The 17,605-nt window shown below is 39.3% G+C and overlaps 1 protein-coding gene across 2 annotated transcripts; it reads left to right on the top strand.

Annotated features, from left to right (window-relative positions):
• Positions 1-351: 351 nt before the first annotated feature.
• alpl (alkaline phosphatase, biomineralization associated) lies at positions 352-16,845 on the top strand. 2 transcript variants are annotated; one of them, XM_038696721.1, is made up of 12 exons: positions 352-510; positions 2,683-2,848; positions 3,448-3,567; positions 4,613-4,728; positions 8,376-8,550; positions 9,905-10,080; positions 11,382-11,522; positions 11,642-11,711; positions 11,849-11,983; positions 12,876-13,067; positions 13,189-13,308; positions 14,634-16,845. In XM_038696721.1, exons 2-12 carry the CDS (start codon positions 2,728-2,730, stop codon positions 14,897-14,899), a joined length of 1,632 nt encoding a protein of 543 aa, XP_038552649.1. In that variant the 5' UTR covers positions 352-510; positions 2,683-2,727; the 3' UTR covers positions 14,900-16,845. The 2 variants fall into 2 exon arrangements, with proteins under 2 accessions (XP_038552649.1, XP_038552650.1); XM_038696722.1 differs by lacking the exon at positions 352-510 and adding an exon at positions 1,865-1,881.
• Positions 16,846-17,605: the final 760 nt, after the last annotated feature.

Here is a 17,605-nt window from a genome sequence, read left to right as displayed (position 1 = left end):
AGTTTTTATGTTGTTTTCATAAATCAATTAAATGTGATACTACATGAAAATCAGTTAAAAGAGCTCCACCTCAGTTAGCTACATTAAATCTCTAATGCATCATAATGATCCCATAGGCCTTTAAAATAGTATAACACTGACAGGACCATTCTTCTGCATGAATATGGCACTTTATTCCTACGTACTTCAACCACTAAGTTTCACTATAATAATGGTGCTGTGTCCTTGAAGCAGTACATCGGTCGTCAGACAGGCGGAGCTCTCGGTCCATTCCCACTGCAGCGGCATGGCATCGTTCTTTCTAAAGGTTTTTTTTCCTCGTTTTTTTTTTGCTCCTCGTGGGATACAGACCGCTATTCTCAGACCCCCGGAGCCAGAGTCGAACAACTGTGGCCTTATAAAAAGGACCGTGAAAGAAGCGACAAGGACACACATTTCAAGGTGAAGGACTGAATTAACTGCCGGCATATTTGGATGTAGATTTCTATCCCGGAAAAAACACCACTTGCAGTAAGTAAAACAACAACACAACTTTTTGTTTGTTTGTTTTACACATATAACAGGCTTTTGGAGAAACGGATCGGAATGGCTTATTTTTTGGTTAAAGGGCTGTTATACTCTCGCGTTTGTTTTTGCATCTTTCAGCATCCTCACTTACTGCTGCGAGTTTATCCTCGTTTTGATGTCAAATGATCCACTCTGTTTTAAAAGATAGATTTATAGTCAACTGTTGCACCGAGCCCGGCTTTGTTAACATCCTGCTTTTCACTTATATAAAAGCTTGTATAGTGCTGGTCTTTGATAGGCTTCAGTAGTAGCCTACAGTTCTAATTCGTTTATTAATACATCATACTGGATTTCATAGCCCATTGTAATTTTTGATAGCAGCCTGAAAGTCATTTTGGCAACTGGAGATTGCAGAAATAGGCCTACTTGTAATGGGTTTCCCTGCCCTTGCTCCTGTTATACTCCTTTAATGTAGGGGGTTGCAGTTAAATGCCATTCTGTCCTCTTTTAAATCTAATTTATTTTTAAATGACAGAATATCAGATGCGGCGTTTACTTTTGCAGATATAGTTGTGAGTTTGAGGGCTTGAACAAGTTTGGGAGGCTCTATAGAATTACACCACCCATGAATTTCTTGAGGCAGTGATTGTACTATTAAATGTTAGTTATTCTGTGTGCATACAAATTGGACGAGGCAGTCTGGTGTGAGAAGCAAACCAAGTTGCCTATTTAAAAACTGTCAGCTGTGTTTAGTGTCCTTGCCAATTAGAGTGAACAGAGACAGAGAAGATAACACAATCTGGTCTGTCTGAAAACCAGCACAGCACAATTGATGTAGAGTTTTAGAATTTTTTGGAGCTCAGCCTCTCTCTATCAGCCCTTCACTTCTGAGCATAATTAAAACCATAATCCTTGCTTTGGAGCTGCTACCTGCTGGAGTGGCACATTTAAGTGCTTGTGTGACTTGTTTCAGGCAGCTCAGGAAAGAGCGCTGGAGTTATTTACTGCTGGGAAATTTTACCAGAAATCAGTTGGAGTTTTTGCATACATCGGAGCAGATGAATGCTTGGTGACACCATGACTGACGTGGAATTTCACGTGATACTTACCACTGCTCTGAGTGGCTTCCTGCTGTTGGCCGTAGTGGCACTGCTTTGCTACTTTACCTGCAGGCTGGCCGGTTCGCTGCCCCTGGGTGGACCGGGCAGCTTTTAAGTGGTCTGCTGCATCTGGGAACAGCATCAGCAACTGGCTTCTGACACGGGTTAATAGTGGACCTTGGTATCTCCATTGGTGAAAGATTTTTCTTTTGTTCTCGACTTGCTTGTTTCTTTATTAAACCAGTCTGAGCAAGTTTTTGAATGTGCTGACAAGGTGATCTTTGCACATTGTTTAAAATCTCAGTTCAAATGTGTGGTGCATGTATAGAAAGTGATAACAGGTCAGGGCTTTATGAAAATCACAATTAACAAAATAGACAGCGATTTAGCTATATAAAATCCTCCTGTCAGAAATGCACAGGTGAACGATTTCTGCGATAAAAGTAGTATCTTGTGGGTTTTTTTCTCAAGGGTGGATGTGTTCTGTCAGTCATTTAGCGTTAATCGGCTTTATTATGACCCTTAAACCTCTCAGTGCTATGGAGCTCAATCCCATTAGAATGACCTTGGCTATAAGCAGAGAGAAGAAAGGAGAAAGGTGTGGATAATTATAGATGAAAGCTTGACTAGTAATGACCCATAAGAGCCCCCAGTTGTGACCACTTACATTCACAGCCAGGCGTCAAGCTTAACTTTACCAAGCTCTCCTCACGGTTCTGATGACATGAAAACAGACTTTTGGTTGCATTCTCCAACTGCTTTTTGCCTCCCCACACAGCCTTATTTCACCTGTTTCTTTATTTGGAAAGCCTATATAAGTAATCTGACCACTTCTCTCCATAATGTTCTCTTTCTCATCCACTATTCAACCGGACAAGCCTATGACTATACTGGGCATTTAGAGAAAATGTATTATTGAAGCATAACACCATGAGCAAGAAATGTGTTGTATGCCTGAAACAAGTGTGCTCAGTCAAATCATCGCAGAGTAAATAGATATTAAACCAGTAGGTCAGAGTCCCTGTGTGACGAGATGACACAGACTTAATCACTAGTATGTGTTCTTTTTCTCTAGCTGTGAGGCGACTGCTGACAGGCTTCCTCAGCTTCTCAAAGTGGCATGTTATGGCTGTTTAGAGTGACGTGTCAGCCACACAGAGACGACAACATGAAGGTGACAGCCCTGCTCATCATTTGCTCCTGCCTGATCTTGGGGAGTTTGGGGAAGCCACAGTTTCCTGGTAAGCTTCTGTGTTGTTTGTCAGTCGCCACAAAAAAAACAAAAAAACACTCAAAACAATTTACAGCACACACTGGAGGTTTTCAAGGTTGTAGCAAAATGTGTAAAACCCTATAAGAAAGTTTTATTTATCAAAAATATTCAGTGTTTAAAAAACAAATGGATTTCCTGTTTTAAGCAGGAAATCCATTTTTTAAACACTGGAAATCTTTGCTTCTATATTCAGCTTGGTGGCACCAAGAAAATAACAGGAATTTATTGTTTGATTACATTTTCTTTGTCAGATGGATACATGTAGAGAGATATTTAACATGGGAAAATGTATGTTGCTTTGAGATGATGTGGTGACAATTTTAGCTGCAATCATTAGTCAAAACACCGATTGGTCAATTGATGACTTTTTTAAGCAAAAATGTCTTGTCTCAGCTTTCAAATAGTGATGATAGTAACCGGAACGTCTTTGAGTTTTGGAACGTTGGTTACGTAAAACGAACATATTGAGACAGTACCTTGGGGCTATTGGAAATGATGACATTTAATAGACAAATCTTTGTCTGCTGATTCTGCTAACTATCCAAAGCTGTTTATTTCCATACACAGAACAAGAGAAGGATCCCAAGTTTTGGAATATTTGGGCCCAACGGACCCTGAAAAATGCTCTGACGCTGCAGAATCTCAATAAAAACAAAGCAAAGAATCTCATCCTCTTCCTTGGAGATGGTAAGCCCCAGCAAGTCATAAAACAAAGTCCCCAAATGCTGTGTAAATCCACTCAAAGGTGGAAGGTAACTTTGGTGCAGAAGGATTTCAATTGCAGTAAGCTCATCACTAAATACTTATTTTTCCCTTTAATCATACTTATGGACAATCCAGCAGAGCCAACAGTTTTTTTTAAGCTGGAGTGATGTTAAAGAGGATCCCGTAATCCAGTAGAAAATAAATAAGATTTTTGAAATGTTTTCTGACATTAGAGGTGAATGAATAGTATCAAACAAAACAACTGTGCTGCCACCAGATCACTGGGCTTCTGTTCGTGCTGGGCCGCTCATTGGTTGCACAATAACCTTTATCCTCTGCTCTCTCTGTTTGGACTATAGGCACATCATGACATTCTTGCGCACTGCTGCATGCATGGTCATGTTAGCATAGTTAGAGAATAACAGGAAGCATCTTACAACTTATTTTTTAAGTTGGTAAGACAGTAACAGGAATTAATTGTGTAATAGGAAAATGTTTCCCAGGTATTGTCTACCAGGAAAATCGCATGATTGTGCAGTGACAAAAAATAAATATTTCCTCGGTTTACCTCTTTGCCTCAGGTTTTGTGAAAAGTGCATGGTTTATTTATGCAGGGCAGCATCAACATCATTGTAAATGACCAAACTAGAGCTTTGGCAAACTGTACTTTTCTTCTTGTGTGCAATACAAAAAAAGTGTGGTTTACTGTCAGATGATAACAGCACATTCCTAGCAGCATATTGAAAAATTTCTTACATTCTTACAATGATTATCTTTCATTTTCGAAAAAAGTCTATTTTATTTATCTTTGTTTTTGTTTTTTGTCTTCTTCCTCTGTGTCTGTTTTTCAAGTAATTTGTAGCCAGAAAATGTTTTGCCTAACAGCAGTTCACCTTGTTCTAAAATGTCAAAGAAAGCAAACATCCTTTCCTTTCTGTGTTACAAACACAGCAGTGAATGAAACATTTCTCCAACCCTGAGGGAAAATTAATGCAATCCTAACAGTTGACCTGCTTTTGGTGTTTAGGGATGGGCATTCCCACAGTGACTGCTGCTCGAATACTGAAGGGTCAGCTTAACGGGCAAAATGGAGAAGAGACTCAGCTGGAGATGGACAAGTTCCCTTTTGTGTCTTTGGCCAAGGTCTGACTCTGTCATTATTATGTCGTACGGTATGCCACAATATATTGATCTTGCTGTGGCCAATAATAGATTCCTGACAAGGCCTGTGCCTGTAAACAAGGTCACTCGGTTACTGACATCATACTGGTTGTGATCTGGCGATATTCTACATTTTTCTTACTGCCAATGAATCCAATGAAAAGACCAGATCTTACTAATAAGGTTGTCTGTGTTGGCAAAGTCTGATATTGATTATTCCTCTGTGCCACAGACCCACATTGGTTTATAATCAATTATTCATATCAAGTTACATTTACAAGTGCAGAAGAATGTCTCCTCTGCAAGTACTACGGCAAAAGCAAAAAAAAGCAATCTGACCACTTACATAAACTGAGAACTTCCTGCAATAATATTGTTATCAAACAAAATCTGTTGGGATTGTCCAAAGAAAATGTGGCGTGGACATTTGCTTAAAGTAAAAAATGTCGGACACTATATAAATGGTGTATAAAATTGGAATCTGTGTGAAACAGCTCATACAAAAATTTTATTGAATTTAATGGAAAAATTGAATAGGCCAAATTAATGAAGGTACCCTCATGAAATTACGCACTATGTATCAAAAACTGAAGACTGCAGCTGCAAATGCACATATTCCTACAACTGATGGCTAAAGGTATAACTGAAAAAGACCTTTACATTTTCTACAGTAATAATAATAATAATAATACATTTTATTTATAGGCGCCTTTCTGAACACTCAAGGGTACATAACAACTGGAAACAGATTGCGAAAGAGTGATCATGTGGGATATGCCAGTTTAAAAAGATGTGTTTTCAGACGGGATTTAAAAATGGAAAACAAGTCACAGTTGCAGGTGTCTGGTGGAAGAGAGTTCTAGACGAGGGGCAGAGCGGCTGAAGGCTCTGAACCCCAAGCTGGTCAAACGAGCAGGAGGTACAGTGAGATGAATAGAAGAAAATGACCTAAGAGTACGGGTGGGGGTGTTAATACAGGTGAAACTAAAAAAATTTGCATATCGTGCAAAAGTTCATTTATTTCAGTAATTCAACTGAAAAGATGAAACTAATATATTATATAGACTCATTACATGCAAAGTGAGATATTTCAAGCCTTTATTTGATATAATTTCGATGATTATTGCGTACAGCTTATGAAAACTCCAAATTCAAAATCTCAGAAAATTAGAATATTACACGAAATCAATAAAAAAAAAGGATTTTAAATACAGAAATGTCAGCCCTCTGAAAAGTATAATCATGCATATGTACTCAGTACTTGGTTTGGGCCCCTTCTGCATGAATTACTGCCTCAATGCGGCGTGGCATGGATGCTATCAGCCTGTGGCACAGCTGAGGTGTTATGGGAGACCAGGATGCTTCAATAGCGGCCTTCAGCTCTTCTGCATTGTTCAGTCTCATGTCTTTCATCTTTCTCTTGGCAATGGCCCATAGATTCTCTATGGGGTTCAGGTCAGGCGAGTTTACTGGCCAATCAAGCACAGTAATCCCATGGTCATTGAACCAGGCTTTGCTACTTTTGGCAGTGTGGGCAAAATGAAGTCAGCATCTCCATAAAGCTCGTCTGCTGAAGGAAGCATAAAGTGCTCCAAAATGTCCTGGTAGACGGCTGCGCTGACTCTGGACTTAATAAAGAGACAGTGGAACAACACCAGCAGATGACATGGCTCCCCAAACCAACAAAGACTGTGGAAACTTCACAATGGACTTCAAGCATCTTGGATTGTGTGCCTCTCCATTCTTCCTCCAGACTCTGGGACCTTGGTTTCCAAATGAGATGCAAAATTTGCTCTCCTTGTCCCTTGATACAGCAGTTTGAGAACATCTAACTTATTTTGCAATTACCTTTTGAGGCTTTCCCTCCATGTGGACGGTGTCAATGATGACTTTCTGCACATCTGTCAGGTCAGCAGTCTTCCTCATGTGAATTCCACTGAACCAGACTGAGAGACCAATTAAACGCTCAGGGACCCTTTGCAGGTTTTTTGGATTAATTAGCTGATTAGATTGTGACACTCTGAGCCTACAATACTGAACCTTTTCACAATTTTCTGAGATTTTGAATTTGGGGTTTTCATAAGCTGAAGGCCTTGAAGGTCAGGAGCAGATTGTTGAAATCAATGTGGTATTTAACTGGGAGCCAATGAAGCTGCTGAAGGACAGGAGTAATATGATTAATAGAAGGGGTTCTGGTGATGATCCAGGCAGCAGAGTTCTGAACCAGTTGAAGTTTATGTATGGATTTGAGAGGAAGACCAACGAGAAGAGAATTACAGTAATCAATGTGGGATGTGACCAGTGTGTGAACTAGAATGGCTGTACTAGTGGGTGAGAGAGACAGTCGGAAGCGATTAATGTTACGTAAATGGTATGCATATAAAGTATGCAGACCGAGTGACATTATTAATGTGAGCTTGAAATGAAAGTGTGCTGTCAAGGATCACCCCAGACTCTTGACCTGGGGGGAGGGGGAAACTGTGGAGTTGTTAATGGTAAGAGAAAAACTGTCAGATTTAGTCAAAGTGTATGCCAAAGTTTGGTGCCAATGAGGAGAATCTCAGTTTTGTCACTGTTAAGTTTGAGGAAGTTTCAAGAGAACCAGGCTTTGATTTCTGTTTTTCGGTAGTCAGAGAGGGAGGTGGCTGGGAGCGATGTGGTAGGTTAGGTGGACAGGTAGAGCTGTGTGTCATCCGCATAGCAGTGGAAATGGATATTAAATTTACGAAAGAAATGGCCAAGAGGAAGCAGATAGATGATGAACAGAAGGGGCTCCAGGACAGAGCCCTGGGGAACACAGTGACAGTAGTGACAGGGGATGATTTAATGTCCAATATTTCAGCAACAGAGGGAAGCGAGAAACTTGAAAATGAATAGAAAGAGGTGTCGGGAGAACTGAAAAAGACAGACAGTGTTGATCAGTTGTTTTTTGTGTGCACCTCAGTCAAAAAGCCATGAAAATTGCTTGCTAGGTAGTCCAAACAGTCAGAAAGGCAAGTGAACATAATCTAAGACAATATAATCATCCTGCTGATGTTAATTGTGCTGCAACTAATGATTCTTTTCATTATCTTATCATCTGCAGATTATTTTTGTGATTCATCAATTAATCTTTTAGTCTATAAAATGGCAGAAAATAGTAGAAATGCCATCAGAATTTCCCACAGCCCAAAGTGGTGTCTATAAAATGCTTGTTTTGTCTAACACAAAGTCTACTACAGTGAAGTAAAACAAAACTCCTGCTCTTTTGGGAAATGATTAAACCTGTTTGTTTTTTTTAAGGTAAAACTGTTTTTAAAAATTCTTCTATGAGAACCAATTGGTCTGTGCCTGAGAGCAGCAGACAGGTTGAGGAAGTTAGAAAGTATTGAGAGATGGACTAACACATAGTTGGTTTTGGTCTTTTCATGGGATTTGCTGACAATAACAATAATGAAAGCATTATCCTTTAACTCAGTAAAAAAATAAGTCATTATGTCATTTTAAGAAGAGCAGCGGTCCAGTTAGTGCTATGTATAAACAAATTTACATCACACTTAACATGTCTAACAAGCACATCACAATGACTATAAGCAATCCTTTTTGATATTTGAATTCTGACCACATGTCATTGGCCTGTAAATCTGCAGACATACAACACTAATGCACAGGTGCCAGACAGCGCTGGCACCGCCACAGCTTACCTCTGCGGGGTCAAGGCCAATGAGGGCACGGTGGGAGTGAGTGCAGCTGCTGTTCGATCCCAGTGCAACACTACGGAGGGCAATGAGGTCACCTCCATCCTCAGATGGGCTAAGGATGCAGGTAGCATGACGCTAAATAACACAGGCCTCTTTCGCAGACTTTTCTTTGTCTACAGGGATGCAGAGTTGTAATTGTTTAGATATTTGCAATCAATTATCATGTGTTTCATGTCGAGGAAAACTAATTGTGGTTGTAGTTAATGCTGTGTTAATGGGAAGTGGGAATACTCACTGGGGCGACTTGATCGCTCAAAGCAATGACTGTGAAGTGTTCTTGAAAGTGATGCAATTAGTACATGTTTTTTCATTCTGATCATTCACTTTTTTAGCTGCATTCTTTGAACCAAAGTTATCTTTAGAGCAAGTTTGTGAGTGACATTAACATGACCCAAAGAGTTATTTAAAAAAAAAAATTTCTATTTTCAAATGACAGAAGACAAACTTTTAACCACACATTTAAAAAAAGAAAATCTCTATCTGGCCATCATTGCTATGATGTTTTGTCAGTTGTTTGGTTGTTTTTGTTTTACTTCCCTAACCCTGAGGTGTCTGATTCCTTGATTTAAATTTGTTAGTACATATTAAACCAATTGCACATGGGTTTAGGGGTGGTTCATTTTCAATAATCACTTCAATGCCAGAACAAAACATAGAGTCACATTTCATGCAGACAGTTTTGATCAGAAGCCTAAACGTGTCCCAATGAATGATGTCTGATTTTCATACCTTAAAAGGATAAATCACGGCGTTAGGCAACCTGCTGGAAAACATGTTGTGTATCTGTAAAGAGACTGAGATTTGAAAGAATTTAGTACAATGGATTTTCAGAGGGCAGGGAGGGGATAAGTTAGGGATGGGTGAAGGTCAGGGTGTCTGTGAGCATGTGCGTGGGCAGTCACAGATAACAAGAAATCCAATCATACCTCAAGGAACATTGCAGGCAGCATCTGACCTCCTGCACAAAGAAAATACAAAAGTGATTTTCATTAGGTAATTTTGCAAGACTGTCCTCTGCTGGTTTTGAGTTCAACGTTTTACTTTATATATCCAGAACATTTGTGGAAAACCATTTTTTATGCTGATAAATATTGGTCTATCCATTAGTCATTAGTGAACTTTACAGTTAAAATTGTTATACAGACTAGGGATGATCAATATTTTATTGTGGGAACCTTGACTACACAACAAAATTGCACTGTATTTTCTCTTTGAAATAACTGAATGAACATTGTTACAAGATACAGTTATTTTACACAATTCCCTCTTTGTATTACTCTCCCTCCACTGCAGCCAGGTAAACAAAACAGAGAAATTCTGTACTAAAAAGACAGTAACTTAGGCCATACAAGTATTTTAAAAATTGACTGAGCCCTAATTCAGACAGCTACCTGTATGTGTATGTGTGTCCACTGCAGGCAAGTCAGTGGGAATAGTGACAACAACCCGTGTCAACCATGCAACTCCCAGTGCTGCTTATGCCCACAGTGTGGACAGAGAATGGTACTCCGACAATGAGATGCCAGCTGAAGCACTGCAGGCCGGCTGCAAGGATATTGCCAGACAACTCTTTGAAAACATTCACAACATTGATGTGAGTTAAAAGTATTCTGAAACACAACTTATTATCAAGTGACTTGTCATGAGAAAGCTCTCAGATTTTCAGGTGACTTTTTAGGTAATTAGGTTTACATTGAAGGTGCACAATAAATCTACATTTTGTCACCTGAAAGAGTACGAACATAGAAGTAATCAAATAGTGTAACTGGTTTTTACATTTACAAGTTAATTTTAAATTGACAGTTCGCAAACCCCCTGCAAAACCCCTGCCCCATTCCTTTTTTTCCAGTCATAGCTTAGCATCAGTACCTAGGCATGCTGGCCTGTCAAGTTTCAGATTTCTCAACATGTTGTGCTTTTGTATGAATGGAACGACTGGATGATGGTTTCTTCTTTTTTTTTTTTTTTACTATATCTAAAAAATACAGGAGAGAAAGTGTAAAGTATGATTTAAACAGTGTGTTGTAACTGGTTAACTAGCGTTCTACGTACTGTAGTAGCTTAAGCTAGAGGGCCAGGGGTAGGCTGTATCATTCATTGTTGGAGTTAAACACTACATAAAAAACTACCACCACTGTTGCTGGTCCTAGATGCTACTGTCTCAGAGTGTAGGCTAAGGTTACAGGCTTTGTACTGCTCTATTGGATTTGATGAACTTTATACTCCAGAAAACCCAGACAAACTTGTTATCCAAGTTGGTTTTGGTCAATACTAAAAGCCTTTTCTTTTGCAACCAGAAAATTTGAACATAGCCTTAACTGTTAAAGTGACGTATGGATGCATTTTTCCTGATCATAGTTAAAGTACTAAGAGTAAAAATACAAGAAGAATTCTGCTTCTTTATTTCCATGTCTTCTACATGGATCATGAATTGATGAGGATGCCGATTTGTTACTTGGGACCTTGGGACTTGCAGATTTTAGCTAAAGGTTTTTAGCATGATATCATGTATGTTGCCAACCAGTGTATATTTAAGACCCCTTTACAGGGTTCTTGTTTTTCAACAGAGCTTGAAACATTAAAATTTCAGCCGTAGACCCTGTTATCAACCAATTTGTGAGCCTGCTAGCAACAACTGTCACTTCAGCAAATAAAATTGACCGCCGCAGGCTAGAAATTTAAGGCTGCATTAGCCTGCATTGGGAATTTTGATTTCACTGCCTGAAATCAATGACCCATTGTTTAGAAAACAATCAGAAAATTTGAGTGGTAAGTCTACCCACGTTAATACTGTTATCATACTTAATATGTGCACTTACAGCAACAGTAACTAGAGGGAGCTGGGCTTAGCTAACAGTCAGTTGTAATTTATTATTCTGTTCTGCGGCTTTGCAGGTGATTATGGGTGGAGGGAGGAAGTATATGTTCCCCAAAAACATGTCGGATGTAGAGTACCCTGGCATTGCGAAGCACAGCGGCACACGAAAAGATGGAAGAAACCTGGTGCAGGAGTGGATTGACAGAATGAAGGATAAAGTATATTTCTCCTCTATTTGCTGTTCTTGTTTCTCTGCTCCCTCTTTTATCTTTCCAATTACATTTAAATATTTGAAAGTTCAAAGTGTACATTTGCACCTCTTTTTTTTACTGTGCAGAAAGGTTATTATGTATGGAATAAGAAACAGCTCTTATCACTGAACCCTAACAACGTTGATTACTTACTGGGTGAGTTTCAAGTCTCAGTGTTATGATACTCGCATTGAAGTGTAAATGAAGAGCCATATGTGTATGCATTTGCTGTAGGCTTATTTTCAGTGTGAAATGTCCTATTTCTCTTTGAACCATGTGGTCTGTTATTCCAGGTCTCTTTGAACCTGCAGATCTGACATATGACTTGGAGAGGGACTCCGAGACTGATCCTTCACTGACAGAAATGGTGGAGGTGGCAATCAAGATCCTGAGGAAGAACCCCAGTGGATTTTACCTGCTTGTAGAAGGTGTGTTTGCCGCCTTGTGGTGAAATTGGACTGGTGTTTTGGGGCCAGTTTCACAAAGACCTGTCAGATTGGTCTACTAAATCAGCTTTAGATTTTGTCAGAGACATCGCATATAACAATAGTGTATAATTCTGGGATTTACACTGTGATTGTTGGAATGAGTAGTTATAAATACTGTGATACCAAACATTGTTATTAGGATTATTAAAGAAAAAGTTTAACTTATCGGAGGAGACACACTCTTGCTTTACATGCCTACAATTAAAATAAGATAAGATGAGATTTGTAACTAAAACTTTATTAATCCTCCATAGGGGAAATTTAGGTTGACATAGCAGCACGGAGGAATGTAAAAGAACAGATGCAGTATTGTAGAATCAGTCATTCTGCAAATAACTCAGGCTACATGGCCTACATCCATACACCCCAGCCCGTTCACTATGCTCTGCCGGCTTGCTTACGACTCCCTCACTACAAGGGGGGCCCAGCTACTGCTCAACAAAATCACAAATGTTTGCTGACCTAGCTCCACAATGGTGGTACAAGCCCTCATTTGACATCAGGGCAGCAGAAACTATACACATTTAGGCCAGTTTGTGACAACATCAAAAGGCAATCTCTGAAAAACATTGTAACAATTCACCAAGAAGCACTTAATTTCAATTAAATGGCCACTCATTGTCTATATAAAAAATCACTTTCCACTCAGGTTTACTCCTCTTTCCAGCCACGCTGGATCCAATGTGATCCAATGTGAGTCAAAACCGGTTGGCATTCTCTGTTTGCAGAGACAAATGAACAATTAACACGGGGACACAAGATTAGAACTTGTAGAAAATGAATATTTCACTGAGTCTTAACAGCTAACTGGAAATATTTGCCCCTCTGTCAGGAGGACGTATTGACCATGGCCACCATGAGGGCAAGGCAAAGCAGGCTCTGCATGAAGCTGTGGAGATGGACAGAGCAATCGGCCGGGCAGATCTCATGACCAGCATCCATGACACACTGACTATAGTTACTGCTGACCACTCTCATGTGTTCAACTTTGGAGGCTACACAGCCAGAGGAAACACAATTTTTGGTATGTAATGAGAATGATGCACAGATAAGACAGTACTGTGTGAATCTTTGTTGTACCAGCGGTTTAGTAGTGCTGTAAGTTAAATTTTCAGTCTGGTTCTGTTTTTATGCTCTATCCACAGGTCTAGCCCCAATGTTGAGTGATATTGACCACAAGCCCTTCACCGCCATCTTATATGGGAATGGACCAGGTTATAAAATTGTTAATGGTGCGAGGCAGAATGTCTCCACTATTAACTACCGTAAGTAAAATCAGGTTGGGCTATGTTAAAAGGGAAGATTACAGTTAAAAGGAAAATCCATGTCTTTGACTTTCTTAAAAAAGTATCTACATCCATTTCACTGTAAAAAGTGTATTTTTTTATTATTATTCCTAAAAAAACCTTAGAAAGGTAGATTTAAAAAAAAAAATTTTTTTTAAACCTGTCCTGCCCAGCAGCCTGGTATAGAGTATGATGATCTGGATACCATATTGTGCCAGACAGATTTTACTTTAACAAGAGAGTATTAAAATACTCCTTTGTCTGTTTTATTATTTATTTAATTATGTATTGATTTGTCACCGGGCCGGACAGGGGGGCAGACACGGGGATGGGGAGACACAAACAGACAGCACAGAGAAAGGACAAGACCTGTAAGAGAAGGGGGATGGAAGGTGGGGACAACAGGGAAAAGCAGTGGGAAACACCAATTGCAGAAAGCAACGAAACCTGCAATAGAACAGAGAGGGGGGCTTGGGGAGGAGAAAAACAACAAAAACAAACAATAAAAATAATAATAATAATAGTAAAAGACAACCTGCCGAACAGCAGCAATGAACAGCTGACATAATAAGACAACTAAGAGAAAAATGAAAACAAGAAACAGTCACACACACTAAATAAGCAACACAGCACAGCCACGAGAGCTGGAATAATAATTCATTTAAGTAAGTAACTGAAAGAAAAGCATCAGGAATAATTCTAAAATAGCTTATGACATTATAATCTACCTTTCTGAATTATTCCAGAAAGGTAGATTATAATGTCATAAGCTATTTTAGTCATACAATGATAAATCTACAGAGGAGACAATACTAATTTCTCCACCCAAGATACCTGCAATAGACAATCATTTAGTTTTAGTAAATGATGCCAGTTGCCAGTTTAGTTTTCTGGCAACAATTGATTAAACATTAACACAGCAAATTACAGTATGTTATATATAGTCATGAGTGGTTAAGTAATCTCATATTAATGTTGCATAACTAAGATTAAATGTGCCCTGTGGAGTTTTCTTCTTGTGATGAATGTGTTTCTTTCCACATTTGGAACATTTGAAATTATTTTTTGGTATTTTAAATCCAGCCCTCTCATGTTCGCTTGCAGTCTTCCTTTTCACGGTCTTTGTTGCCGCATTGCTGCATATCTTGTGCACATGCGTCTTTGTGCACCAAACCCACCAATAGAAAAACAGCCCCATTGAGCTACTAGAGACCTTTAAATTCGGGTGGATTTTCTCCCCTATAATTTCTCAGAAGTTTAAGACAATGATAACTTGACACCTTTTCTCTGTCCTTGCCTTTCAGAGGAAAACAACTACCAAGCTCAGGCAGCGGTACCTCTGAACTCGGAGACTCATGGAGGAGAGGATGTGGCTGTGTTTGCCAAAGGTCCCCTCGCTCACCTGCTACACGGGGTCCATGAGCAGAACTACATTCCCCACGTAATGGCTTATGCAGCCTGTATCGGTCAGAACAGGGAACACTGTATGACACGCAGTGGGACCGCCGGATTACGCCCCCTCCTCTCTAGCATTGCGGCCATTCTCACAGTCACACAACTTCTGTGCTGACCTTCCTCTGACAGTTCTCATCCTGTTAGTAACCTTGTTTTAACCAGTCAGACATTTTAAGATTTCAATGTTGTTTTTTTTTGTTATTTTTTACAATTTCTATATCTTTTACTCTTCACTATTTTGATCATTGGACCACGGTTAAGCTGCTTGCACACTGCTCAGACTGCGCCCAACTAACACCAACACTCAGTTGCAGCAGTTGGTTTCAGTCTTTAGAATGTTCAGAAAACCAACTGTCAGTCACACTGACCAGACAGCAACTGACGAGACAGACCTATGAAAAACTGCTTGCCCTTTAAAGGTATTTCAACAGGTTGAAAGGACTTGGTGAGCTATAATCAGCCATAACTCATATACAACGCACCTAACTGAAATTAGTTCATTTTGAGAACCGTTGAGCCACAAGTAGTGAGGTGGAATCAGGTTTTTGCAAAACTGCATAGGCTATATGGGCTGTATTGGCTATTTAAATGTGTTTCAACTTGTAATGAGGACTAATTGAGCTATAATTTGTCTTTATGGCAAGTGCAATAGGCTACTACAAAACTCCATATTTCAACTGTTTGTAAAAGGACTGGACTATTTGGCACAAATAATGTCATAAGGATAATTGCAAGAAAGACACTTCTTTTATTTTAATTATAGCCTAATCCAGCCGTGAATCATGTTAATTAAAGACTACAGTCTGTTTTCCAAATATTAACAAGTATATTAAAAATAGGCCTACCAAACACAAATTTCATCTGCAACAATAGGCTAATTTTATTTCATATAATAACGTTTTGTCAGGCCTAATAAACTGCAACCTAATAACACTGCAACTGTGATTAATCCGTTACAAGAAACACTAACATTTCACAAAGACATAGAGTGATGTTTATTTGCACGTTATGACTGTTAGAGATAAAAGCAGCTGTAGATGTAGGCTATAGATACTGGGCGTTACTGCTTTATTGCGCGCGCTCCCGCGGAGGGCAATGAGTTTGATGATCAATTTTCGGCACGACACCTGCCGCTTCCTTCAGCGCATGTTCTGATTCAGATTGTGCACAAAGAGGAGAGGCTGTTCACAGACGGGTCCGCTGTCAATGAGAGAGAGAGGAGCGTGTAATGGACACCTTGCTAACCTACAGTGACAACAAAGAAAGTTGTGCGCGCTGACGTTCCACATGCGAGTATAGGCTTAGTTCTCAAGGGAACACTCTCAGATTGTTGCGGTTTGTGGAAAATGGTGCACATTGGTCCGACTTTCTACCACTCCACCTGACCCGACTAGACATGTCAAACTCTAAAGACTCCATCCAACTGACACCTATGAACACCGACTGATGGCGCACACTGATCCAACAGTCGGTGTTGGTTCGAGTCAGTCGGCATTTGTCAGGGCAGTGTGCAATCACCTTTAGGGCACTTGTGTTATGATAATGATTTGACAGAAGTAGAAGGATATCAATTTTACTCTATTCAGACAATTAGGTAAAACATTACAAAATAATCACCCCTCATACACTGAAATGAAAAGTGGTGCTGCAGAGATCACCACAAAATCAGAGATCTTAGTTGTCAGTGTTTTATTAAGGGTTTTAGGACGTGTAAAGCCTCATTGTTTAGTGTAAACCCATTAGGTTTGAATAGATAGATTGGATTTACAAATGTTGGAATATGTTTCATATCTTAAATGTGCAGAATCTACCTCAAAAGATTGCAAAAGATTTCTCATGTAATTATGGTGTGTTCAGAAGGGCACCTTTTTTGACAAATTGTATGCCGAAATCAGAGGCAACTGAATGTCCAATTGATAAAAGATTAAAAGATGTACTTCTTGTCATACACCTTGTGCACTACATGAAAAAAGCACTGAATAAGCCCACCTCCCATTGTTGTGTCCAATAACAGAAGTTGTAAAACCTCTTAATAAAATTAATGTGGCTGTTTTCTGATAATCTTTTGTCAGTTTTGTTGCAAAATTAATATTTAAGCTATAATACAATACTACACTCAAATGTATGGACATTTTAACCAGGCAAAAGGTTACAGGAAGAATTGTGTATAGAAGGAAAAAGAAATTTTTTGGACATGAGACCAATTAAAGTCTAAAATCTCAGAAGACGCACCATTTTCATCACATGCAAGTTTAACTACTGTACAGACAACACTTCAACACAAGGTCAGAAACACAGTTTTGTGGTGTGAACAACATCACGCAAATGTTGTAATTTTCCATCTGCTCTATACTGGCTTGTGTGGAGTGTAAATGGACTGAAGCCACTCACTCCTTGGCATCATGTGTTCACTGGGAAAACAGAGGACTCGTGTTGGTTGAAGCATGAAAAGGGGAGGTTTAGCTTTAACGGGTATGAAATTGAGTCCTCTTGCTTTCACTAAAACATTCTCCATATCAGCACATATATCGGCTGCTTGGAATCTACTAAGGGCCTAGAGGGCCCATTCACCCATTTATGTAATCTTGCTTTGCTGATTAGGATTTTTCTTCTATTCCTCTTGGCTGTTAAAATAGTCCTGTAATCCTGTTTTATCTTTTGTATTCTATATTTAGAAGTGGAGGAAGATGGGTATCACATTTTATGGCATGAATATTCAAGTGGGCTTTCAACCCCCAACCTCCCCATGCTTTTAAATATATATGTGTACACAGTGCTTCTTAGATTTCCTGAATGAAAGCCTTTTCTAAAATGATGAAAT

Source organism: Micropterus salmoides, unplaced genomic scaffold (genome assembly GCF_014851395.1).
Source record: "Micropterus salmoides isolate LMB-PRFRI ecotype aquatic unplaced genomic scaffold, ASM1485139v1 Ms_hic_scaffold_4, whole genome shotgun sequence".
Lineage (NCBI taxonomy): Eukaryota > Metazoa > Chordata > Actinopteri > Centrarchiformes > Centrarchidae > Micropterus > Micropterus salmoides.
Note: the sequence above shows the minus strand (reverse complement) of the source record. Positions and strands in the feature narration are given on the sequence as shown.

Excerpts from the sequence above, each read along its gene's own strand:
- alpl (XM_038696721.1), top strand. The coding sequence starts at position 2,728 with ATGTTATGGCTGTTTAGAGTGACGTGTCAGCCACACAGAGACGACAAC. Across the intron at positions 8,551-9,904 it reads CAGATGGGCTAAGGATGCAG|GCAAGTCAGTGGGAATAGTG; the intron begins GTAGCATGACGC and ends TGTCCACTGCAG. Across the intron at positions 11,712-11,848 it reads CAACGTTGATTACTTACTGG|GTCTCTTTGAACCTGCAGAT; the intron begins GTGAGTTTCAAG and ends CTGTTATTCCAG.